Source organism: Athene cunicularia (genome assembly GCF_003259725.1).
Source record: "Athene cunicularia isolate RWA chromosome 10 unlocalized genomic scaffold, athCun1 chr10_part1, whole genome shotgun sequence".
Classification (NCBI taxonomy): Eukaryota; Metazoa; Chordata; class Aves; order Strigiformes; family Strigidae; genus Athene; species Athene cunicularia.
Genome location: NW_020799112.1, coordinates 22783191 through 22807626, shown reverse-complemented (window position 1 = coordinate 22807626; position 24436 = coordinate 22783191). Strand labels below are relative to the sequence as shown.

Sequence of the window (24436 nt, the reverse complement as noted above, 5' to 3'; positions counted from 1 at the left end):
GCCGCGCTCTGCCCCGGCCCCGCCGGGTGCCCAGGCAGCCCCCAGGAACCCGGGGGGCTCTGCTGTGGCCGGCGCCAGGCGCGATGCTGTGCCGTGGCGCTCTCCCTTCCCCACTGCTGCTTCGTGCTCTGCTCCGCTTGTCGACCCCCGGAGTCTGGGGGCTGTACCCGGAGCTCTGGCTGTTCTCTCACCACAGACAAAGCTTCACTACCCAAAACTTTTCTTAAGCTTATTAGAATATTAAGCATGTGCTTAAGGAAAACTCCTGTGGTTTTAGGACATTAGAAACACTTAAGCCTGTGAAGCCAGCAGTCGCCTTTACGGATGGGGACAGTTGCCGTCTGTGACACCCGTGGCACAGGTTGAGGAGCAGTTTGCAGGAGCAGGCCTCAGTGCTGGCGGTTGTGCTGCACTGGCTGGGGAAACCACACCATACCCCGTGTCCCCTGCCTTGACTCTCAGGGAAACCGCTCCTTCAGGTGCCTTTGTGCAAAATATAGAACAACAGTATTTAGAAACCCCTGCTGAACTGCCTTCCTATTCCCCGCACAACTCTGCGGCCCAGCAGAACTCCCTGGTAGTCTGGTCACAGTTCCCTCCCTGAGAAGGTGATAAAGCCAGACCTGCAAGCACAAAAGAGAAGAGGGGACTTTCTGATTGTCAACTGATTATCTCAGTGTTCACAGTATTTGCTTGGTATCAGAGTGTAGATAGTCTCATCCTTCTGTATCTGCTCTATTCCAGTGTAAGGCTCTCCTGGTGGTCCTGCCTGCTCTGTAGGCAGCACCCAAACACCCACGGATTCAGACAGTGAGACTCGGTCACCCTGTGAGGTGCTTCTGCCCTCACTCCAGTGAACGTTCAGTGTCTCTTCAGGGTTTCCTATGGCTCAGTTTGTGCAGCGCTCCCCTCGTGGCACTGTGGAGGTTTCACCCTTAGGGCCCGGTTCCTGGGCATGCCTTTTACTGGAGAAGCTTAAGCACCTGCCTCAAAGTTGTGGGTTCCAGTTAAGCTGAGACATCCAAGGTTTAGCTGTCAACTGTTGCTGTATCACTGAACAGCAGAGCATCAGGTGGTTCAAGATCCTATCCACAATCATTCAGACCTCTCCCTTGGCCTGTTACTGAGCTAAAGCTTCCAGTTACCTGACAAAGCTCAAGTTCTTCAAGTCTCACCTGGATCTGTGCTGTAAATAGATGAGAACGTGTTCCCGCTGTATCATTCCCTTGAATTGGTTATAGCTGTAGCCTTATAACTGATGGCAGGGAGGAAGACTTCTTTCTCAACTTTATACACCCCTGAGACTGCTCTAAGTTTATTCTGACAATGATCAACAATTTCATCTTTCATTTTTTATGTTCCCATTTTTAAATTTCTTTGTATGGTCTTTACAGTGGGAATGCATTCCCTCTCTAAATCCTAAAACTAAATTAGGGAAGAGCCCATATTTGTACAGATTTAGAGTTTTCTTGTAATTCCTTAAATGTAAATGAGTAAGACCTTACTTTTGGAGAGGAGAGGAGTTCATAGGTATTCTGTGATTAGACCACCGTACAATCAGGCTTCCAGACTTTTTCAGCAGCCAACTTCCTGACAATTACAGATTATAGCACATGACACTATAATCAACATCATAGTCAACAACTACTTGTAATTAAATAGGCATGAGAGAGAAGAATCCTAGGAGAGGAGAATCTGTGTGCTGCTGTTTTTAAAAGGCACAGTCTAATGGCACAGTGGTAAGAGCTGCTAGGGAGGACAAGTTTGGAGGCAAGTGGTCTAGGAAGCTGACCTCCCAGCAGCGGCTCGCCAGAGCTGAGTTATAGCTGAGCTTTGGATCCAGCTGTGCTGTGACTGTGGCTCTGTTTCTTCTATGCCATGCTGAGCTTTTTTGGTGCAAGAAAAGCTTCGCTACTGCTCTCCTCTACTAAGGCACATGATATATATAGATGGGAGTCATACTAAATAAATACAGATTATCTGTACTTGGTGAAGTAGCTAAAGTGAAATCTCTGTTAACTGGAGCTCTCCAGTGCTCTGCAGTACTTCTGGGGATTCCTACTTGTAAATAACTGGAAAAACAAACTATACAAAAATAAACCAAAATATCTACCTCCTGATGACAGATTACTCTTACTTGGATATTCCGGAGTGCCTCTTACACTGGACGTGTGTAAACTGTGGGTTTGATGTGCAACTAATTAGCTGTGCGTTTGGCCAGCCAAGAGTGTGTGTGTGCATGCACACACGCATGCAACAGGGATTTGGGATTGTGCTCTGAAATGTGGGAAAATGAAGAGAGCTTTCATTCACTCCTTCGCTGCCAGGCAGGAAGTCAGGCTGTTGGATTGTTGTATGTTTCTGCAATAACTCAGTAATAATAGGCCAGATCAATCTGATATGTCTGTGTTTTTACAGCACCCAATAAATATTCCCACCTAACTCTCTCACGATTTCTTTTTTTTTTTTTTTCCTGAAAGCTGCAGGACAAGAGAAGAAAGCACTCTTATATTTTCAGTGACCTCTGAGAATCTCTAATATTTCAGGAAGGGTCTGCTTGAAACAATGATTGATATTAGAGATAATGTGTGTTTGATTTGCCTTAGGAGCAGGAAATCCTTTATAAAGCTCAGTTCCTAGAGGTTGTCTGGCCTAAAGTACGTGAATAGCTGCTTCTGGTATGCAAAGAATTACCTATATGTGTCTGAAGTATGACTTGGTACCATGTTGAATCAGGACCTTACTTTCCTAGGAAGCAATTTTAGCCAAGAGCATTTTACTTCAAATCCAGGCATACTCACGTGAATACTTCCATCCCCCATCCTGCAACGGCTGTGAAGAGCCTTGGGCCCAGATCCCTGGCTGGGTTCATGGCACAGCCACTGTTCATTCCCAAGGAGCAAGTAAGAACAATTATAAGAAGTCCTACTGCAATTGGCTCCAGGCCCTTTGGTACGCTGTTATTTCTGGTGTCAAAAATAGCAAATATAGCCAGAAGAAGAACAGCTGTTGACATCACCTGGCCAATGCAAAGAAAAGAATATTGAATAAATATGTGCAAATTCCTTTCAATAATGAAATGAGGGGCTATGGCAGCTCTGTGGATTGTGATGGCTTAGAGCTGGTATTTAGATTTATCCCACTATACAGAGTAGCAGAATTGGGAACCCAGTGGCTCTGTACCCCACAGTAATGAGAAGTTTTGATGTTTTTGCTGAAAGAAAAAGACAAGAAATGTGCTGAGGACATTTGAAAGAAAACGTTCTGCAACAACCTGGTATGGAAAGAATAGAGCATTATTCGCACAGTCTCCTGCATGAGGCCTGATGCGTTGTTTCCACATCTTTTCCTGTCAGTGTAACAGTTCCATTTACTTGATTTTTGGTAGTTTTGCTATGGTAATACAATCAGTTACCTTGATACAAAAGTGGTTTAGGTGACTGTAGCTTATTCTGCTAAATTAGACTAAATTCACACCTCTTTATCCAGGTATTGCATATCATAAGGAAAAAAAATCAAAACTGAGCAGTTAGAAAAGTAGAAAATAACTAAATTAAGGTTGCATGTGTAACTCTCAAGTGAACTCTGTATTGCATACGTGAATTGAGCTGATGAAGGAAATTTTCTTGGAATTACTTTGATGGAAGTGCTGCTCTGCTTAAATCGAATGCTTTGTAAATGTCAGTTTTGCTAATAATTAACTTTGGGAAACTAGACAGAAGTTTCAGGGATGTCAAAACATTCAGTTTCTGTACTGATTTAAAGGAGTTTAAGTTTGGAGTTTTTAAAAATTATTTTTATTTCATCTGTTTTTAATTTTGTTCTAAAACATCCATGGGTAAAAAGATCTTATGGAAAAGTCCACTGACTGATCCAAAGATCAGAATTGTCTTTCTTACAAAATTTAAAAAAATGTTTTGGGTTTTTTTGAAGCTAGATTGTATAGTCTTCAAGTCCTTTATGTAAGGAATTCCTGTGCTCCAGCTATCCCTAGTTTTTCATAACTTACTTATGCAGTATTAGTTTCAGGTATGCCTGAAGATGACAGGTGAATTGATTAGAAGTAGAAGATATGAAAGTTCATTTTTCACTGCTGGATAAGTGGGATTAGAGGACACAGACTGGAAATAAAGCAGAGATTTTTTCACATTCAGTCATTTAAAAATAACAGATAATACAAATCTATTTGCAAAGAGAAGATTGGAGAGGAAGCTTATGGTAGCAGAAAACTCGATATTCAAGATGTGTTAAACTGGCTGCTTAAGCATTACCTAAGGAATAATAGGTTCACAAAATGGGCTGGATTTTTATGTACATAGCTCTTCTGAAGTTTATGGAGAAGCACTGATTTATGCTGGGGAAAACCTTTTACATATATGGCATCAAATACATGTAGAGTGCAACAATTAATATGATGTATGTGAAAAGAACAACTTGAAATTATCTTGCTTGTAAAATATGACTAAAATGTGACCCCCTCAAACAGCACTGCATTCTCATTGCGTCGTTCTCAGTGATGTATGACCAAACCAGTGAGATTCAGCATACCCGTTGGAGACCTATGTATTCTGTTTACTGCTTCGTTTCACAGTTTTCAGTACATTTAATTTGTGGAATCACAACAGCAAATGCTCTTACCTGATCTGCAAATCCATTTATGAGGGACAGATATGGAGCTGGGTACGTTGCAAAGATATGTGCTGTTGCATTAGGTCCTGTAACCTCCAGTGTTCCGTTGCTGTACTCCATAAAGGCATCTGTAGGAAACAGCCATTACCCGGTGGCACTTTCCTACAAGCACTGGGTTTTCTAGGACTAGAATACATGTGATAGGTCTGCACTTCACAGTCTCAACTGAAACCAATTGTTTTTTCTGGGAGCACAGTTAACAGATTTGAGGTGATTCACTAACCATACCCTCCTGCCTCAACTCTCCTCCTGTGCCTTGAAGTATTTCTTTTATGTATCACATCTTTCAGAATGGGGCTGGTTTTTCCCCTGCTCATTGCTCCAAACTCAGTGCCAAGGAGCATTTTCTGATTCTGAAGGCAGTTGTATTATTCTGTAAGAGGTGTCACATTTGGCGTGATGCCCTGTAGAATGCAGAGCGTCCTGATTGTGCTCTTCAGGTTCACAGTCACCAGGAATTACTGCTATTCCAGTTGTCAGTTGTGCAATGACTTCTGGAAATGAACTCTCCTGAGAGACCTCCTCTTCTAAAGGAGTTTGAATCTTTCACTCTGCATGGGCTTTACACCCAACTGCTACGCTAGTCATCCGAGATACGAGGGGAGAGACTAACCACAAAACTTCACTTCTTGGTATATTTAAGTTAGTGTATTTTTATATATATTGTAAAGGTTTATGTATATTGTAAATACATGTATATTTATGTTAGTATATTTAAAGCATATTCTAAATAGTATAATATGACTTCTGTGTCAGAATAATTTGCTGCCTTGGCAAGCCCTGAAATGATATAAAGAGGAAGGCACTAAGATGAAGCACTCAAAAATCTGCATAGACAGACAAGAATAACAAATGCTATGACTATTTTACTAGTGGATCCAGTGATGAGGTGATAGCTGTGAGTAAAGAAACAGCTCCCCATCACCCCTGGAAGTCATGGTGAGAATCATTAGCTTCTCCCAAAGCTAGCAGACAAATCTGTTTCTCCTTGCCCATGTTTTTTCTACCTTTGCTTAAGGCCATGACATGCATGCAGAGAATATTTCATTCCCTACTTTGCAGTGTTGGATTATTTTGTTGAATTTAACTATTAAAAAAAAAAAGGTAAGGAAAATAAAATTTCTCAGCTGTGAATTACTTTGTACACCTTTAGAAAGGCCTCGTGTTCAGCAGCCTAGCATATATATTCCCTCAGTCCTTCAGGGACCTCCCTGGCAATGAAAGCACCTAGCTCAGATCTGGGTGTATGGGGAGGAGGGAGGTGTTGAGCTCCTGTGTCTGTTTTCCTACCAGTGAGTTTTGAGCAGACCTCAGTGAGTACAGGACACTCCTGCAAGTTGAAAGAAGGAAAAAGAGGTTTGGGAATTAGTAAGAAGAGGAGGGTAAAGTACCTGAGCAGAGATAGGCACTCCTGAATAACAGGAAGAAGTCTCTAAGCCTAACCCCAGCCCTGAGTTCCCCCTCTCGGCTCCCTGTCCCGCCGCTGCCCTTCGGCAGAGCAGAGCGAGCCCACCCCCAGGCCTGTGCGTGCTGAGGTGCTGCTGCGCGCTGGCCGCGGCACTGATCCTGGCTGGCTTGAGGAGGATTTAGATTCAGATGGAAATCCTGTTCTGGAATCCCACTGTCTCCAAATTCTAGTGCTAACCTTAAAACAAACAACTCCTCCCCACCCCAAACAAATCCCACCAAATCCAGAACAGTTACGACAGCTCCTGAAGATTTTTCTGTTTGTGATTACCACTGGTATTGAGAACCTTGCTGATCTATAACAGGCATTTCCATCTTTATTTTCTCTGGTGTACCTAGACCCACCCCTGTCTGCAGGCATATAATGCCTGTAAGAGAGGCTTTGGAGGAGATGGGCTGGATTGGTAGAAGCCCAGTTTTGGAGTAGGTGACTGAAACAAATTTCAGCTCTGGCTGAATGGATTCCTCAAGTCAGAGAGTCTGTTTCTAAGTTTTTTCCTTTTGTGGCACACCGTGTAAGAAAAATATGCCTCAAGGATAGGATAGGGGTGACTTTTAAAAAAAATATTTTTTTCCCCCTTCCAATATGTGATTCCTTTATCACTCTACCTGGACTTCATTGCTTTGGAGAGCTGCCTCTTTAGGGTGGTCTGAGGTTTAGTCAGGAAGGACCTGATCTCATATCCTGTAATCTCAGTGAACGATGTTGGTGATACTTGCCTACAGGCACTTGGATCACATCTTTAATGTTTCTAATTTGCTTGGAAGATGAATAGCCCTATATCCTGGCTATTAAGTAATTTAAAATCCTTACTGAGAAATACATGATCTCAGAGTATCTGATTTCCCATGAATAATTTTTCTAAACTTCAGAACATTTCCTAGAGTATTAGTGTTTCAGAAATGTTGTAGGATACCTGGAATGCTTGAGGCTTTTTATTTCCCCCCTTCAAACTCTTTATGCTTCTTTCTTTCTCCTTTATGGCTTCAGCTTCAGTCCTGCCATTAGCCCTGTGTGAACACAGTCCTCTGCCTGCTTGGCATTCACTGAAAAATTGGGGCCTTAGAGCCTGCCTAACCTTTCGTTTGTCCTGTGAGCATGTCTAAGGTGTACTCACCATGATAAATCCCAAAGACAGCTGCTGCTCCAACAAATGCTCCCAGGAGTTGTGCTAATATGTAAATTGGTAATTTGGTCCATTTTAATCTTCCAGTCACGCACATAGCTAGTGAAACGGCTGGGTTTATGTGACCACCTGAAAAATAAATCACAAAATAAGTCATATGGATGACTTGGATACATGAGAATGGATGAGGATTTGTAAAAATGTGGGCACTTTTGAGTATGAGACTAGTACATGCTTTTCTAGATGTTATTTTGCAATTAAATGCTGACTGCAATTAAACTGAAACAAATTGGATTAAATTAGAGGGAGGAGAGGGGCAAGCCACCAAGATCCCGCTTCCCTCTTGATGTTTGCAGACTGTGCTATTTGTCAGACTGCTGTCCTGCAGTACATCATCTATAGATCTATATACAGCTTTTCTAGATAAAAGTCTGAATCTGCCCTAACAGCTCTGATGAGAAGGTCCATCATTCTGCATGTATTCTTTCACCTCAAGGGCTTTGGCTTTTTATTTTTAAGGGAGGATTGGAGCAGCAGAGCATTCCTTCAGTTTAGTAGGCATGCATTAAGATTAAGGACTATTGCTGGCTTGATCATGTATCTTGAAGCAGATTTGGAGTATCCTGGATTTAAGTCATATTTACGTCCCCATCTTCAACCTGGGGTTACTTAGGAACTCAGTTTTCATGAACATAAAATAAAATAATGTTAGGGCTGTCCAGCTTTCATGCTGACTGTTGGTGAGCTATGCCTAGGTGGGATCTGGGGACAGCAGTGCATAGTTCTTCATCACTCATTTTCATCAAGCTATTACACCCTCCAAGAAAGGTCCATGATAAGGAAATTGATAAAGTAGCTGTGCTGAAACAGAGTTCTATTTCCTGTGGAATTTCCTTCCTTTGTATTTAGGAGTAGCTAGACCTGAACTCACACACAGAAAAGATTTCAACAACATTGGAATTCTTTGTGGCAATTTTTATTTCTAAAATATATTTGCTATGTCATGTGCTAGTCACTTCCCTCTACATCTTTCTTCAACATGGAAGAAGTGTTGAATGCTTTTTGAAAACTTCATTTTTTACAAATATGTAATTGATAATTGGATAAATAAACAGATGAAATGAAATTTACTCCACAGTAAAAATACAGACATAGCAGATTCATTGCTTACCTTCCAGGTAAAGTCTCATTTCAGCCTGTATGGTTATCAGAAAAAAATGGCCTTTGTCTTTAATAAAATAACTAAAAGATCATGACCTTTGTCTGTCAAAGGCTAGTGATGGAGAAAGAGCCTTTATGTACAGTTTCTGTGTTTGTTTGCACTTCAGGTCAGTGAGTCATTATCTTATGAAATCCAGGCACCTTTGATACATAATGAACTGACAAACACAGATAACAAGATGGATAAAAACTTCTTTGTATCATTTCCAAAACTCTGACCTGGTAGCACCAGTCTTGAATTAATTTTGAATTCCTCACTGTGTTTCAAATTTTTCAGCACAGAGCAAATAGATGGATGGCACCTTACTTAACAGCCCTTCATGTGAATTTTGATAAATTGTTGTCTTGTCTTTTGTTCTTTACTCTGGTTGGAATGAATAATTTTCCTTTCTTTCAGCACCTGATATTGTTCCCCACCTGTATATAATACAGGGTGATTATGATGGCCAGGACAAGTCATGATAGTATTAGAGATGTCTGATTAGCATTAAATCTGGAAAGGAAAAGGCTAGTTGAAGACTCTTGTGCTGACATAGGGGAGTTAAAAGATTCTTGGTTCCTGTGTCACTGATAGTTTACTGGTTAACAACAACAAAAAGTCTGCTTTGGACAGTGTGTTCTCCATTCTTTTGTAGTTGCAGTGATCACAGTCCTGAGTTTGTTCAGAATGTTAAGTTGGAAAAATGGTGGGAAATTATCTAGACATTGGGGAAATTTAGATGGAGGAAAAGCAAAAGCAGAAATTTTCCTAGATGAAAGAGCTTACATTCACCAAGTGTGCAGACTACAGTTTTATGTCACCATGAATTCAGAGTTTCATAAAGAACTGATGCAAAACATTTTCTTGGTACTTAAACATGAGAATTCGTGGCCAAAGAGCCCCAGAATTTGCTAACAAATCCTATATAGGAATTGATGTTCCAAAGTGTTCACTAGTAATCGTATGTTGGGTAGCCACAGCCTATTGAAATATCTGTTCCCATTCTTTCACAGACAAAACGCACTGCAGGCAGAATCCTTTGTCATGGGAAAAACACAGGAAGCACAATACTGCAACATCTGCAACTGCTCTGCCCTGCTGGGATTGAACTCTAATCTTCTGTATAATGGAGATTAATATCCCTTAAAGATACCAGTGTAGGACAGGTTAGTGTCTTTAGAGGTTTTTTCATGATACTGCATTGGAAGAGTTTACCTGCCTACATGTGAACCAAAAGCTGTAGTTTAAAGTTGTTCACATAATAGGAATGTACTGCTGAATTAACTTTGTGTGACACCATTGTGCTGTGTCTCAGTGGCAGTGACAAGGCTGCCTGTTTCGCTGTGCTTTGAACGCTGTCTAATGCGAACACAGAAACCTGCTCGTGCATGGTGTCTCTGTGAAAGAGTTTGTAGAAGAGAAGAGAAACAACCACAGTAATTTCTGCTACAGCAACTATTTATAACAGCCCAGTTATACCTGCCCAGCTCGGCTTTACCCCCTTTATGAAGGGTAAGAAATGCCTTTGTGGGAGCTGGAGTACACTCGCACCATTTCCTTTAAGAGGGTAATATAAACTCCCATACAAAGTGGAGTATTGTGTATTATAATACACAACGCTGTGTATTATTACAACCCATCATTTTCTATTTTAGAGAGAGTATTTAAATGTTAAAAGCAGTTACACTAGTGTTTCTGATATTAATTTGGCCAAACTAATAGTGGGAATAGGAGACGAAGCACCATCCAATATGGCACATGTAGACACCGATTAGTTAGCCCAGCTACAGACAAAAGAAAGATTCCTGACCAATATATATTGAGGAAAAGTTATAGCAGAAACCAAGGGGCAATGACAGTACATTGACAGTGTATCACAGAATGTATCTCTAGTACTGAAACTTTTTGTTGTTTCTGCTTTCTACGATCTGCTGCTTCTGCAAATAAGCAGACAGGAGCAGACTTGCTACTGCTTGTCATAGGACATGAAGAGATAAACTGCACTTTGTAAGGTGAACCCTGCTCATCGTGGGTCATTCCACCTTCTGCCTAGCTGGCAATCATTTCAGCTGGTGACTGCTGGATTCTGTAAGCCTTTCATGGTTATTTCCTTAAACACGGTGCATGCGCCTGTCCAGGATCATCTCTACTGACAGAATTCTCAAAGAAAAACCAATCAGATTTCTGGTTTGCACTGACCACTTTCCATAAAAGCCAGAGGTCTGCCAAGGTTTGCACACTGTAGTTCAGGTCAAAATTTGGTGGAAGATTTTGTCAAACACAAAGAATAGAAGGAGACAAGAACACAAAAGATTTACTAGAGAAATTCTGATCCAGACTCTGCTGTAATGGTGCTTGCAAGATACACAGTGGTTTATACCATAAAATTGAAGTAATTTAATAAGAGAGCCTTAAAATCATGGCAATAAATATTGTCTAAGGAAAAAAGGTCACTTACCAGAAACCCCTCCAGACACGTACACTGCCATGGTGACTGCTATTGCAAATCCAACTGACACTGTCATGGGGCCACCATGGGCTCCTCGGCTGAGGACAGCCTGCCCCACACACCCACATCCAAGGGCCTGTGGTTTGAGAGAGAAACGTGAAACCATGAGTGTGTCTGTCAAATGTTACTGGTTAGTTTGCAACTCCTGCTGCTGTCCAGGTATAGCTGAAAATGTCGTTAAGCATTGAAAACAGTGCTAGAATTTGAGATTAGTGGCATGTGTGCCATTGCTGCCTTTGCTGCAATAAACATTTGCTCTTTATTTTCCCCTGCTCTGTGACCAGGAAGAATGTCTGCTTGCTCCCCAGAAAACAGTTTTCGAGTACAGTGGTGGGATGCACATCAGAACTTAGAGCCTAAAGATCCCACAGCCTCTACAACAAATTTCTGCATCTGAAAGCGAAGAGAGAATTCATTCTGTGGTAAGTTTTCAGTTCCAGATTGTTGTTATAAGCAATGAAAATAATTACTATAAAAGTTATGATAGTTCAAAAAGTTTTTAATGTTTAACGTTGAAACTCTGGATGAGACAACTTTCTGGAGATTAGAGTGTGTGTTACTGTTATGCTGCCTTGATATCATATAATGGTCTATCAAAATATTTCACTGGCTCTCCAGCTTGAACAATTAACTGAAGTGGGAATACCTGAATAATTCACACTGGAGTATTCTCAGTGGATTTAAACTAGCCTCCATTTTGTATTGGTTCCCCTCACAGTGAAGTTCAGCAACACATTTAAATGTGTGCTTAAGATGATGTTTATTCAGCCCTAAAGCTTCCACTTCGCTTCAAGCATATGTTTAGGTCTGATTAAAGTTGGTGGGAAAGATTTTTCAAAGGTACAAAAGGACTTTAGTTTAAGACAGACTAGCTGATCCATTTCTGCCAGAAATCAATTTCTGCCTTTGAAAATCTCAATTTTAAATACCTGCCTAAGTGCTTTCCTGAATAAGGACCCAACGCACTATGGGAGAGATCAATTAACATCTACAGCCTGAAAACTTTTGCTTCTCTGCAACTGCAACATTTCTGGGATGTGACTAGATTTATCTTGAGCAACCTTAATTACTTGGATGTTAAATTGGATATATACAGATATATAAAAAATATATATATTCCTCCTTTGATAGTACATGGGAATGTGATTTTTTTTTTTTTCTTCCTACAAAACAATTCCATCTTGGCCAATGCAGTTGCTTTGATTAATCTCCTTGCTTTGCTTTTGTGTTCTGCCATAGCATGTGTCACCAATGACTGTATTGCAAATATTCTTCCTAACTATGCATATTTAAATGTGTAAAATTTAGTTCTTTTAGAAATGCTTATTTTTAGTTGCAAGGCAGTTGCATTGAGAAACAGCAAAATAACGGGAAAATCTCCTGCATTAGAAATGTGCCAAAAATATTTGGTGATTGAGGTTTAACAAGAAAGTCCTGCTAGAATAGATGCAATTTAAACAGGCAAGATCATACTTTTGTTTCCATTGTTTCCCCAAGGGTTTTAGCTAATACCAAAATGTGACAGAAGAGCTCTCAATAAAATTATGCTTTGCAACGCAGACAGAGTTTCTGTTATAAAAGTGCCCTGAGACTGTGTCATATACCCAGGTGCAGGTCTTGCCTTGAGGTTATAATCGTGCAAGCAAAGAAAACACTGTCTGGTGCCAGAGTGTTACAGCTGTCCGGTTGGGTAAGGGTAGGGTGGTGTTCGATAGCAGTAGGTTATTGGGCTGGATAATTGAAGGTTACGAGACCTATTCCAAGGCGCAGTCAGCTGCTGCGCAATGGATGATATATGCTTAGGTTGGGCTTTCTCTCGCTGCTGTTAGTATCACATACCTAGCCATTCATGGCAAGCCCAAATGCACAGACAGATATAAACCAAAACAAAATGCTTTTTTAGTTGTTCGCAGCCAAAATAACATTTTTTAAAAACTTCATATGAGACAATTCTACTCATCTTGTATTTATATGTTTAATTAATGTGGCAAGAATGGGTATGCTGGAATTTATAAAGTTTAAAATTAGGGCACTCATCTAGAGGAGGTGGAGTTAGCATGCGCTGGCCTTCCTTTTCCAGACTTCTCAAAGGGAGTATTCCAGAAATTGCACCGAGCAAGATTTCACAAAAGATACAGAGCAAGTTCAGTAGGTTGGTGTGGGGCGCCGTGTACTCTGGGGTGCAGTCTGCCTTCAGGCAAGAAGCTAGATCTACAAGTGTGCACTTGTGTCCTGAGTTGGCATAGACAGAGTTGTGCAGATTCAAAGGAAAGGCAATTCTTTTGAAAATATTACCCCTTTCTGTAAGGATGATGACAAAAAGAGGAGCAGGGGAGATGGGTACAGAAAGGACAAGGGACAGTAACCACACCTGTGTATATCAACTACAAATTCACAGGAGAGGAGGCGGCTGTGGCCTCCCTTCCCTGATTACCAGAACTGAGGAGGATCATACAGAAACAACTGTGAGTCCTCTTGCATAACAGCTTCTGCTCTCCACGTCATAGTGAAATACACAACTCCAGACACTCCATTTTGTGTAACCGGTCTGCAAAGAATGAGGCTTGCAAGCCAGCCAGAACACAGCTGCACTTGCTTGGTGGCGATGGTGAAAGGCTCCCTGCTCCCGTGTGATGAATGGACACTACTGCAGGCCCATTTGGTGTTTTCTCAGACCTGCTGTAGCTAGGTTGACATAACTGGAAACTGTCACCTAATCATGTAATTACATGAGCAGCAATCTAATACCCTGTGAATCCTTGCTTGGCTGAGTTAAGACCAACTAGATCATCAAGTTGTAACTAAATATTCTAAATTCCTAGGCTAAGCTCAACCATCAGCTGCACCCACACAAACTCATTGATTGAAGCACATGGAGTTGAGGGGGGTTTCATTTACAGAGTATAGCCAGATCTCTTTATCTTGTCTTATCTTATGTTACCGGGTTTTCATCTTTGCAGTTGTCTAAAGCCTGATCTGCTTAAATTTACTGGAGTAGTTTCAGTACTCACTTGGAATAGCTGTCTGCACGTTCTCCGCCAAAAAAACTTGCTTCATAGACATTACATCCTTCTCCTTGTCTTGGGTAACAAGGCTAATGTTAGGAAACAGAAACAACTGGTCTCCAGTGAACATAGTGTCTTGCTACTCCCTGGAAGCTTGCAGAACTTTATCCCACTCATCAGAGAGAATAAAGAGAATTTACCTCTATCTGTGCTATTTTCAGGTTCTTTACAAACGCTTGTAATAGCATTTTTCACTGTAAATGGGATTTCTTGACAGATCTGAATCTAATATTTTAGGGAATATGGGTTTTTTTCCTACATGACCTGTAAAGCTTTAGACATCTCAAAGCAGAATGTGTGTATCAAAAAAGCCCCTTCTTATTGAGCAGACGTAGTGGTAGCGTGCATTCAGCTCCCCATCAGTACGGTAACGTTGAAGAAGCGGCCAAGTCTCCTGCGTTTTGGTGGCGTGGAGACGATGGTGTGTGCTTTGAGCTCCGTCCACCGGTGAGGTGCCACGGCTGTCCCCGCAGGCAGAGGGTGGCCTCAGCGGCCACCGCTGGTGATGCTCTACACGGACACGGGGCTGCGGTGTGCTACGGGGAGTACACTCAGCAGTTACAAACCCCACGTTTTAATGATGAGCTGTACACTTTCAATCGGGAAACACTAGAAAAATAGTTCAGAATTTCTATCTTAGTCATTTTTCAGGCCAGAACCGTACTGCAACAACCACAGGCAGTTCTGGAGAGTCTCCGGGGATCCTCCACAGTTCAGTTTCTGTAGGGATGCCTTGCTCGGGTGCGGAGCAGCCCGCCCCTTTCCCCTGCGGCCCTGCGAGGGGGGAGCAGCCCTGGGGGGGAGCCCGGCCCGCTCCCGCAGAGCCTCTGGGGCTGGGGAAGGGCTTGCGCTGGCCCTTCGGTGCCGGCAGGGACCTCTTGGACCAAAGCTGCCGTGGAAACGTTAGAGGGTTGGTGCTGGTTTCCTTTTCTTGTACAGCTCCCCCTGCCCCCGTTAATGTTTCCAGGGACAGTTGGTTTAGGTGTCCCTTATAGAAGTAGTGAATAAACTTGTCAGATCGGAGGCCAATTCCTAAATTGATGATGTCCTTCTAAAGGCCTTTAGTTTGGAGCATATTTTAGAACTCACTTTCATTTCCAATCTCTTTACTTACAAAGCAAGTCTGCTTAAGGATTTATCTACTGCATTTCATAATAAGGTGCTTTCTGATGGATGACAACCCTCCATACAGAGGCGCGTGTTTGCTGCATTTCTGTACTACGCAGGGCCTTAATTCAGACTGGGCTCCTAAGCATTCTTTCAATAGGGACGGTAATGCTAACAGCAGCAGAAAGAGAGACACATCAGATCTACTAAAATTCAGGGCATTAGCTCTGCAAAAATTCAAGTTGCAGGAGACCCCTCTTCTTCCATGGAAGAACAATCTTAATCTAATTTCTTGTTTAATATTTGCTATTTTTTGTTAAATCATATAGTACTTAAAATTTTTAAGGTGAGGACAAATACAGCTTACCAGTCCAGTATTTTTTAAATACTTTAAGAGCACACGGCTCTTATTTTATCATTAATCAAATGTTTTGATGGGGGTGGGGAGGATTTCTCCACACTATGGTTTAATCAAACTTGGAGTAATAAAAGAAATCACTATATCCGTTCTCCTGATGATCTCCTGGGACACAACCAATATCCTCTTGGGTTCAAATGGATTTCCCTTTATTTTTTTCAGGCTTGCTATCTAATAAAATAAGGTCTTGGAAAAAAAAAAACCCATATCATTTAGTTAATTAAATAGTATAGACATAAGCCTTAAATGATTGCCATTTTGAAACTACTTTTTTAATGACAGAAAGCATTACTACTTGGAGACATAAATGTAAATTTAATAAGGCTTTGAATGAATTGTGTATATAAAGCTTTTAAAACATAGAAAGATTTGGTTCAGATTGCTCTGTGGGAAAAAATACAGTGAAAATATTGAGGGACAGACTATGCTGTGTTATATAAACTGATGCTTTTAAATTTTTATTATTGCTTTTGCACATGCAATAGGAGACATAAGAGCTTGAAGTCACCTAGAGAGAATGCAAAGGTCTGCATTCTCTCATATTTTATTATGATTAATAGTGTACTCTTCATCCTGAAATGATAAAATTCTCTTATTTCCTGAATTATATAGGGCAACTGGCTTGAGTCAGTTTCTTCAGTAAAGATTATTTTTTTACTAAGTTTTAAAAATTCAGGAGAGAAAGGAAACGAAACATTTCTTATTCAGACACAAACTTTCAGGAGTAAAACATGGCCCCTTGTAAAGGGGCTAGGAAGAAAACGTTGGGCAAGGGAAGAAAGTCTTACCTAGCAGCTCCTTGAGGAGAAAAAGAGCCTATTGGGGTCCTGCTTCCCTCCCAGGTTACTAATTCATTCTTGAGCTGAGATGTGCTTCTCTGCTTTTCTTCCTACATCAACTGAAAAGATTAAAATCTTCCTAAACTCTTAAAATGTGTTTAGTCTACCAGGGCTCAAGGAATTGTACCACTCAGAGTACAGGAGCAGGCAGTGCAGTTTCTGAGAAAGGAGGTTTTCTGTCCTCTCTTAGAAGTGTGAAGGTACATGTATCTGTTTCTTTTACTGTTTCCTTTGGGTGCAGGAACAGGGTGGCTAGATCTTTGCTGTGCCCTCATGGTTAGAGGTGCACAGTTATGAGTAAAGCCTCAGTATGTTCTCTTCCTAAGCTGTTTTCTGTTGGGGGGAAAAAAAAAAAAAAGCTGAATGATTTTAACAATAAAGAAACCTTTGAGGAATGGGTTAGAAGAACTGAGTCAAGTTTGCCTTTAAACCAGACCATGACTGGAGAGCTCACTAGAATTCACCTTTAGCCAGAATGGCTCATTGAAGTGTGGAGATCACAAAGATATAAACTCACCGTATGGCACAAACTGCATTTATTATCTTCTATTCTGTTCTCCAACTGTTTATGGCAGTTTTAAAAAGCTATTACCTTTATTACCTTTTTTCTATTTGGCGAAACTTTTGAAAAAACAGCCTCTAAATTTGTGTCTGTAAAATGTTAATTCAAGTTTTGCAGTTGAATGTTGGAAGGATGTGAGTCTTCTGTGAGGCTCAGGAAAAGTGCCTACACTTCAGTCCTGTAAATGCAAACTTTCTGGAAAAAAGTGTATCTACAGAAAAAGGTCTTGGAAAATTAAGTTTGACTTACTGGAACTTCTTGGTTAAACAGTGAGAGCTGAGTTATGTGTTGGGGCTGATGTTGCAAAGATTAAGATAATTCTCTTTTAAAACTTTCATGCAACACAGAACATCTGAGTCACCTGAAAGTTCAAAATGTCATATACTGGAAAGCTTAAGTTTTGTATTGAAAACAAAAGATTTCCTGTGACTTTTCAGAATTATTTGCAGTAATGAACGTTTCAGAGTAAAAGAACAATTAGGTAACCTTCCTTTCAGTTCTTTCACATTATTAACTATTCAGCTGAATTAAAGACTGACTTCAGGAAAACAGAAATGTTGTCTAGAGAAAAAATTAATTGGTTTTGATAGTAAAATTATAGAAATAATACCAGTGTGGAAGAACACCTCCTTAACCTCAGCACAACTAAGGGCCTTTGTCACCACTTTGATGTCTGTTTGCAATGCCAATTTAATACGGCTGCAAAAAGGAGGAAGAGATTGCACATCCTTCAGCAGAGTCATTGGCAAAATTTCATGCCATTGGAATGTATGCAACTGGTACAGATGCAGAAACAGAAAGGACTTTGGGTTGGTGATGACAAGGAAAGGAAGTGTCTTATGATGGGCAGCTTTGGCGTGGACGTGCAGGATCAAATTCTATTGTATTAGATCCATGAGTGACTTCTGTTATTTAATGCTCATACTACAGTATTGCTGCTAGAGCCCCTAATGTATGGATCTCTGGGATATGAGAGCTGCTTTTCAGAGTGCAAGCATTCCTACAGCCTGCGGTATTTGTAGCTTTATATAATATTTAAAACTGTTCAGTGACATATACCAATTATAAGTAATAGCCTTTGACAAACTTAAGTTCACTAAGAGCTAATTAGGCAAGATTCTGTCCTCCAGGAAATTCACTGCTGATGGCAAACATGGTAGCTGTTAGAAACTAGTGATATTTAATTTTCTACCTTAAACAAAATGTGCTGTAAGCAGTTTCATCCTACACAAAGAAAGAGTCTCCCTCTCACAAACATTCAGAATGTGGAATTTATCTTTGTTTAAATTTCTGAGCAGTAATTTTGTATTAAATGCTAAAAACTTATTTCAGGAGTAAATGATCAAAAGCTACATTTGCTTTCATTGTGGTAATAACATGTAATGAGGATTCTAATTCATGTTTGAAATAATACTGTACAGTGTTGTAATTAACATGCACTGGAATGTAGGGCCACAAAAAGAAAGCCCTGGAAAAGTTCTTTAAATTTTAGTCCTCTGGACTGAGCAAATCAGTGGAATGTCATACTTAAAGATTTTTTCAGGCAAGACTAAACTCTGCCACAAAGCAGGAGAGATAACTTACATAGTGAAGTGGTCAGAATAGGAAAACACAAAGAATTTGAAGAGCAAAAGATAAATAGCCTTCCTTCTCAGTAGTTGGACTCTTTGCAGCCTGGGGTGTCATGCATTCAGTTCATGCTCATGCACTGCATCCACTGCACACACACAAACATCTGCTTCAGTGAGAGTTTTACAAGAGGCTCCCCTCTCCAGTTGGAGGTCGAGCTTTGGGAGGGAACATACATACTACCCACTTGTCTTTATATGCTAAATGGAAGCCAGTGTTCTGTTTCAGCAAGGAAGTGTGTGCTGCCCTGGACTCAGGAGATACTGGCTCCTGTGCAGCTCCTTTCTGGGAAACTGTGTTTAGTAAGATGTTCTTGAGAGTGAAAATGAAATACAAACTACGTTAGGTGAGCAGTAGCCAGTAAAGGAAGCCACATGGCCCATTTGGCATCTCTTTTTGGAGCTGTTCCAATTCAGATATAGTTAATGATGTAAGCCAGAGTAAATCTCATTTTGTTTGAGAGCAACGCAGCCAAGTTCCAAAGGGGAAATATGGAGAGAAGCGTGATGAAAAGCAGAGAGGCGGTTGGACATGTGAGTTCCAGACAGACTCACTGAAAAGTCACAGAAGCCATTTACCTGACACAGTATGGCTTCTTGACTCTCTTGAGCTGGCACCCAGATGTTGTCCCCCAGAGAAGCCCACAGGAGCCCCAAGAGGAAACGTACTGAACCAGGAGACATGTTGAAGAACAGAAAGCTCTCCAGAGAGCTCTTTCTCGAGGGAGGCCTCAGGGGCAGCCCCAGCTACAAAAGGCTGAGGCTGTGTCAGAGGCTGGGAGGTGTGTGCACACTCTGGCCTCAGCCACCACGGTACAAACAGGCACGTTTGTACCCACCTCAGGGACCTGTTGCACAGGTGTAGGCTGGAGGGACCAGTCCCATAAGTTGGTCCCAAACACAGGGTGTAAACCCCACGTTACTCAGTATCCATTTCCTGGAAAACAGTTGTATCCTTTTTAAATGTTCACTGAAAACTCTATGGGTATTTATTCTAAATTACAAATGGCACATTACCATGTGACAGCAGCAAAGTAAATGCAAGAAATGGGCAGGAGTTTACAAATACAAATAGTTCAATGTGTGCTCCTCATTGCCTGTACTGCAAATGGAAGCTGTGTTAAACTGCATCACTCAAATTGCTTTATAGCAATCACATAAGAGGTGAAGCACAACAGTTTTTCAGCTTGATGGAGCCGTATAAAGTGAATATATCATTCAAGACTGTAACCGAAAGCTCAGTGTAACCAAAACCACATGCAATTTGCATTTGGGTGTACAGGGACTGTACATTTTGGGGTTTCTGCCCCAGTTCTCCTTCTGGAGTGTCATTAGAGAAGCTGTGCTATGCCTTGGGGAATAATTCAAGGCTTGATGCTGAAAGAAATACTTGTTTCCCCCAGCAGAATATGTCTAAGAGTAAAATAGCCCCATCGCTATCAGGGTTATCCAGAGAGGTGACAATGGCAGCTGCCATCTGTACCATCAGAGCCTTCTGTACAGCAAGGCACTTCCAGGTTTCCAGAGTTTAGTTTCTCACTGAACCCTCAGAGGTTGAAATCAGGTGCTTTGCTAAGCAGAGAGAGGGGCTCACCCAGGCTGCGTCTGTATCAAGCAGTGCAGTGCACAGAGCTTGTTCAGAGCACCTGTCTATGGATATCTGGGGAGGGGTTCCTCAGGAGGATCTGCAGTCTGACCCACTGGACCGAGCGTCCGTTAATGGTCAGCACATTTGCTGTGATTCTGGAGCTCGTCTTCCACTTTAGTTTCATCTGAAAAGAATTTGGTTTACGTGCTCCGAGACCATGCTGCAAGGCAGACCACAGCATATTAAGTAGGGATGACCAGAGATGTTATCCAAACTGTACACCCAGTAACTTTCTCAAGGCTTATTGTCTCAAATCTGCCCAACATTGCAGGCAGAGCCTTCTCGCCCCCAGGTGAAGGCTTGGGTTTTGTCTGATGAGAGATTTCACTTTCTAGATGTTCTGAAATTAATCTTAGAGTTTGTACATTTTCCAGTTTGGAAAATAATGTTGCAAGCCTTGAGAGTTACCGAAGATGGTAGTTTAAACTCTTAATAGTATGTGGTCTGTGATGTTGTTCTCCAGAAAAAATAGAAATAGGAGATTTGGAGGGACAGAGTTTCAGCCAGCTAACTCCAGAGGTGCCAGGTTGGTCTCAGACATAGGTACGGTGAGGAAGCACTGGCTTCCAGACAGAGCCTGCGGGTAATCGAAGGGTTCGTCCCTGCCTTGCACCTGACACAGGTGCTCTCCACAGCCTGTAAAACCCATCACAGTGACATGAAACAGCTTTCGGCAAAGATCTGAATCAGCTCTGTGCTGTAGGCCAGGACCTCCTGCCTCACTTTCACTTTGTAACAGGATTAAGACATCGTAATAGGATGGTTGAAGAAAGCTGTTACTTCTTTTGCACACATGGTGTCTGTTTTTCAAGGATTCCTGTCCTCCAACTTACCAGGGTGCCCCTTTTATTAACTCCAATTTAAGTTAAGGGTCTAATATTTATCTGTTCTTAAAGAGAAACTACTTACTAGCTCACAGAGCCTAAAAACAACAGCAATAAATAACAGCAGAAAAGACAGTTTCTTCACAATAAATGCCTTGTACTGCCTCTAACTTGCTCAGTCTGAACATAAATTGAGGTATCCATGCACTGAAAAAAACTACAGTCCATGTGAGGCTCTTCTCTGCTTTAAGACAAGGTTGAAACTAGAAAAGGTAAGACAGAACTGAGAAACTCAGATTATCAACAACGATTTTGTAGCTTCAATTTCTGTTACATTCATATGGTGAATATACTAGAAAATGGGCCCTGCATTTGCATTTCCTTTTAGTCTTGTGCTGCAGGACATTAAATAATAGCATTTGTGGTCTAATCTGCACTTTAATACGTTTTCTCCACTTGCCTAATTGTATTAATGGAAAGAGGAGGATGATCTTGTGGCGAGGACAGAGTACTGGAAGTCAGGTGATCTGGGTTATATTCAGAGTTCTGCCACAGGCTTCCTGTGCAGTCTGCTGTAATCAGGTTTGCTAATATATAAAATGAAGATAATGGCATTTCCCCTCCTTACCAGGGTGTTGTTACACTTAATTCATTAATGTTTGTAAAGTGCTTTGTGCTCCTTGCTTCTAAATGTGCTCCTTATTGTAATAACGTCTTATAGGTGGTATTAAATTTGAAAATAATGTTACTTTAGTGCCTGTGCATTTCAGTTGGCTGAAGTGTAGTAAAGACCATTATGTTCATGTATTTTATGAGCTACTGGAATTTTTTAGATTACTTACTTGAAACTTAGCTAATATAGTTAGTTATAAAATATACTATGTCAGTACTATGCCTGCTTCTTATATTTTTTTGTCCTTTCACTATGATGAAATATTTAGCAATAAGCAAGACTGTCTTGTTCAGACTAAAAGGAGGAAGAAAGAGTTTGGCATAAGTAGTCCAGCTGCTCGACTTCCAGCTCTGTTTCTGAGCCTGCTCTCTACCCTGGTAAATCACAGGGTAGAGCTCTGTGTCCCAGTGCAAACTGCACAGAAAAAATAAGCAAGAAATTAAATTTTTTTAAAAAATCTGAGGGTATGAAAAAGGGGAGGTTTAGTATTTACCTAAATTGTAGCAGTACTACAGGACCAAGCAACTGTATACAATTTATGTAGTACAGTTAAAAACAAAACAAAAAAATAGTTAACTTGCAAAATCTCTGGAGGTTCAGCAATGCAGCTCCCAATAACTTCACTTCAAATCACACTCCTAAATTTCTGTATTGCACAGGAAAATAACTCAGCTAAAACGTTCTTAATGTGCAATACAGTATGTTTGTTAAAGCAACTGGAAGTTGTGCATAGAAATAAAAGCAGAATAAACTGCTGAGTTTTTAAAAACAAAAGCAGAAGTATTATTGACATTCATTGTGCATATCTGGATTTTTCAGAATGTGGTAGTTTACTGAAATACTACTTCTATATGAAATCAAATGCTTATCAGACAAGTGTAATACATAAAGCTATCTGGGTTTAATAGCCAGCGATAATTACATCAGGTGAAGAAAGGAATTACAAACTTACCATAAATAGAAGCAATTCATTCAAGGCTGTACACTGTTTGTCAGGCAGTAACCACGCTGCTGGTACAGTACAGGAAAAAGCATACATGTCCCCTTACAAGCACTGTCCAACGTTAGATTAGTAGGAAGAAAGGAAAGCAGCTGACACTTACTATCAATATAAAAGTTCCCAGGAATTCTGAGAGGGCTTCTTTAACCAAGCTGTTCTTCAAGGCAAATTTCTCCTTTAAACTCCTTTTGCTTTTCCGGCTCATTTTGGCTTCCTCTATTGCTCTGGTGCCCTAGTTACAAATACACACAAAATTTGTTCTGTATTCGTCCCTGCTTCAGCTGAACTTTGACATTTTTACTTATACATTGAAATATGAGATTTCATCTTGTACAGCCAGTGAAATCATCTGACTGCAGGCATTGACAGAACCAACTCAACATGCCCTAACAATTCATCATGCGTTTTCCATCCTGTGCCTTCTCTGAGTACACTTCTATTTATACTGGTTAGATAATGCCAGTAAGTTCATAATCAGAACTTCTTTTTTCTTGCAGAATGGATTAATCATTACCTTTCCTGCTATGTCACTTTTTTTTCTTCCCTGGTAAAAATGAATAAGATGTTGTTCCTGTCACCCTGATCAAAAAGAAAGGCAAAAAGAGAAACCACAAAGTAAGGAACAAAAAAATGGTTGAAAATTTCTCTCTGACCTAGATTGTGATTTAAACCATGCTACTATTGGCTGTCCAAACACTTTTCAATGGGAGGTTGTAAAAGAGAGTGAACGCTTGTGAGAATGCTGTGCTCCACCCTGTAAACAAAAGCTCCTATCTTGTCACTTCTGAGGGATTTCAGTGGCTAATGAGGAATCTTACCTTGGTACAGTATGTTGAATTTGTATATTCACTCACAATACTCTTTTTGGACTAAATGCCTTACTCTCTAGTGACCCGCCCTGTTTACAAAAGAGCAATGAGGCAGAATAAATTAGGAACATTTAATGAAATCTGCTTCGGTCCAGTGGCTCCCTATAATGCAGTATAGACAACTGAAGCACCGAGTGACTATATGTCTCCATAATGTTTAGCTTGAAAGTGCATTATGAAGCATTATAATATTAATTTCTACAATCTTAAGACATGAAGTTGCTGAATCTCTCAAAGTGTTGGGCCTCCTAGAGAAAAATATTACGCTCTTAATCTCTTAAGCATTTTAAATGGTTTTATCAGATGTGATACTGATTTGACTAACAGGCTGTCTGGTTGATTTACAAGTATTTTCTGTCCTTGGGCTTGACAACAAAACCTTAGCCCAGATCTGGTAGATTATCTTGGCATGTGTTGTAGATGCTCAGTGCCTTGGTTTGTGTCTGTCCTAGATCTTTTTGCCTCGGTGGTAAATATGTTGAGGTCTGTCAGTACTGTTGTCTGCTGTGGACAGGACAGAGCTTAGCAGATTGGGCAAGTGGGCCACCTCTGTTATCCCATCAGTGTCCTTCCTTGCCTCAAGCTGGGACCTGGTGCACGTTCCCTGCAGCTGTAGTCACCTTACCACCCCCAGTTTCATCCCTTAACTACCCAGTTCACCCCCACCACCCCATTTTAATCCTTAACCGCTTCTGCATGTTCTTTTACCCACCTTCCTCTACCTCTGCGTTCAAACACCACTCTGCCTTTAGCTGATTCAGAAAATGCTGGCCTGTGGAAAGCCACATAGCTGATGAGTTCTGAGATGAC

General features: G+C 40.9%; 1 protein-coding gene across 4 annotated transcripts in view; it reads right to left on the bottom strand.

Annotated features, from left to right (window-relative positions):
• The window catches only part of AQP9 (aquaporin 9), a 29480-nt gene extending 5044 nt beyond the window's left edge, over positions 1–24436 (bottom strand). Inside the window, exons 1-6 of one of the 4 annotated variants that reach the window (XM_026856468.1) lie at positions 24339–24436; positions 22861–22989; positions 10943–11069; positions 7275–7412; positions 4639–4757; positions 2802–3019 (exon numbers count right to left, since the gene is read on the bottom strand). In XM_026856468.1, the coding sequence (XP_026712269.1) occupies positions 2802–3019; positions 4639–4757; positions 7275–7412; positions 10943–11069; positions 22861–22962 (704 nt within the window). In that variant the 5' untranslated portion in view covers positions 22963–22989; positions 24339–24436. Of the gene's footprint in view, positions 1–2801; positions 3020–4638; positions 4758–7274; positions 7413–10942; positions 11070–22709; positions 22990–23271; positions 23315–23410; positions 23503–24338 lie in introns of those variants that run through there. The other 3 variants (XM_026856469.1, XM_026856466.1, XM_026856470.1) reach the window with 3 other exon arrangements.